At 48.8% G+C, this 2,564-nt stretch overlaps 1 protein-coding gene across 1 annotated transcript; it reads right to left on the minus strand.

Moving 5' to 3' along the window:
- Positions 1–651: 651 nt before the first annotated feature.
- On the minus strand, positions 652–1,401 carry LOC124679497. Its single transcript, XM_047215239.1, has one exon. It carries the CDS (start codon positions 1,305–1,307, stop codon positions 804–806), a length of 504 nt encoding a protein of 167 aa, XP_047071195.1. The 5' UTR covers positions 1,308–1,401; the 3' UTR covers positions 652–803.
- Between the last annotated feature and the right edge of the window lie 1,163 nt (positions 1,402–2,564).

The raw sequence follows: 2,564 nt of genomic DNA on the forward strand, positions 1-2,564 counted from the left end.
AGCTCACCCTTTGAAGCACATTCGAGGAAGCATGCATGCACCCGAAGGAATGTTCCGCCTAGGCTCGCTGCTACTACAGAATATTATTGCAATCCGTCGGAGCAAGTGGCATCTTTTGACAATATATACTTTTTGGAGCACGCTTTGCCCGTAACCAGAATACAAAATTTGCGTGGAGCCGCACATGCTCAAATGGCAGAGTATTTTACTTGTAGGAAAGTACAAAGCTCCTTAACCAGCAATGGAGGCAAACGCGTGTCTGTGGGATGATCCCAGGGTTTCTTTTTCTTTAGTGCACCGCGATGGAGCTCCACTGAATTAGAGGACAAAGCATATGCCAACTCTTTGAGTTGAAGCTAAAACAAAAACCACGAATTCGTTCCAATACTTCCGAGCTAGAGATTCTTTTGGAGATATATTGGATCTTGTGGTACTTGGAAGATTACATGACATTGTATCTGGCATCTTTTTCAACAAACTAACAAAAGAACACAACGATCAGACTCCAACCACTTCGGTTGGAGCTACGTATGTACTCGCCAACTACATACACAATCAACAGCAGTTCAACCAATGTAGTACAGTACTACGCTACAACACACCACACCTTTTCGTTCGTCTTCGTCTCGCAAATCGTTGCTTGTCATTAACTTAAACCAAAATCAAACAAACAAACCATATAGTACAAAATTTTGTGACCAAAAAGAAAGATGTGGAGAGGAAAAACAAAGGGGATATTCTACAATCGGAGCAGCCCGGGTCGATCCGGTTTCAGCTCAGCCGGCGCCGGAATCCTGCTGGGGTCAGCCGGGGAATCCCGTTCGGCTCCAGACGGCGTCGCGCACCCTGGACGCGTCCCGGCCCTTGAGGGTGCGGCCGACGCCCTCGACCACCGACGCCCTGGCCTGGCGCCGCGCCAGGTACACGTGCGGCGGCACCCACCCGTCGGCGTCCTCCTGCTCCTGCTCGCACGGCGCGGCGGGGTCGGCCGGCGCCAGCTCCGCGAACCGGCTGGGCCACGCCGGCACCTCCACCGGCGCCGACGCCGCCACCTGGCGCCCGTCCGCGAACGCCCGGCTCAGCCCGCCCACGCGGCGCGGCGCCCCGCCCGCGCTCTGCTCCTCCTCCCGATCGGCGGCGACGGCAGCAGCGGTCGGCGAGTCCGACGGCTGCGAGTACCAGATGTCGGATTCGACGAGGTCGGGCAGGTCGTCGTCGGGGAAGGGGGCGACGGTGGCGGAGCCGGGTCGGGCGCTGAAGCCGAGGAAGCGCTCGGCGGCCGTCGTAAACTTGCGCGCCTTCGCCATCAGCAGCTACTTACGGCCTTCGCCGGCGCCGGTGGGTTTGTAGCGCGCCGGGACGGAGAACGGAAATCAGGAGGCGTACGCACGGGAGACTTGAGGTTGATGGCAGGTGGTTTGGCGCCCGGGGCTACCTGGCGGGGATTTATAGGCCACGGCGGCGGCGGTGGGGCCCGCGGCGTTTGTCGCGAGGGGCTCCCCGCAACAACCAGCTTCACATTATAGTTTACGTGTCCGCCCCGTATTCCTGGGTCCTTTCTGGCCTCTATTTTTTCTTTATTTTTTTGATCGTATAATACGGGTCAATTCTAGCCTAGCCTAGTGGTGGTTGCTTCTCGCTTTCTATTACAGTCTACACGGCGCACAATTGTATTAGGAGATGTGTACGTGTCTGTGCCGTCCTTGGACTAAACACGGATTACTACTGTAATACACGTACTTCGTACGTATGAAAGGGAGTGGATAACCTTGGTACGACTTTCGAATACGTGCGTGCTGCCACCGGGGTTCAACGTCCTCTGTACGCCATGGTCGTATACCTGTGGAGGTATGGGGGTCGATGCAGGTAGTTTGATCATTTGACATGTTAGAGTAGCTACAATGAAAATATCTTAACTAGTATCATGCATTACATACATGTAAAAATCTAATGTGACACATTAATTAATGATCAAAGAGATGATCCATAGTGGTATCATAGGTAGATAGCGTATCATAGCACGTAAAACTAGAAAAATTGATGTCAAACAAATCTTGTATACACTTTTATATTAAGATTCTACAAATCATTAAATACATATAACATATGATACTAGTACATGATATTATGCATTGTGAAGATAGTATCATACACTAGTATCATATACATGATACTAGTATATGATACTCACTATTGTGACTAGTCTAAGTAATATCATGTATGTTATGTTGGCAAAAATCTGATGTGATGCACCAATTAATGAGGTGAGATGAGAGTGGTATCATAATATGATACTACGTATTATAGCACGTAAAACTAGAAAACGTAATGGCAAACACATCATGTACACAAATTTGCATTGAGATTCTACAAAACATTAAATATGATAATACTATGATACTATGCATTATGGGGTAGTACCATAAACTAGTATCATGTGAATGATACTAGTGTATGATACTTTTCATAATTAGTCTTATCACTACTAGTAGTGGAGTACTCCTTCCATTTTTAAATAAGTGTCAAAAAATTTCTGTACTTCCTTCGATTTATATTACTTGCAA

This window comes from Lolium rigidum, chromosome 7 (genome assembly GCF_022539505.1).
Source record: "Lolium rigidum isolate FL_2022 chromosome 7, APGP_CSIRO_Lrig_0.1, whole genome shotgun sequence".
NCBI classification, from domain to species: Eukaryota; Viridiplantae; Streptophyta; class Magnoliopsida; order Poales; family Poaceae; genus Lolium; species Lolium rigidum.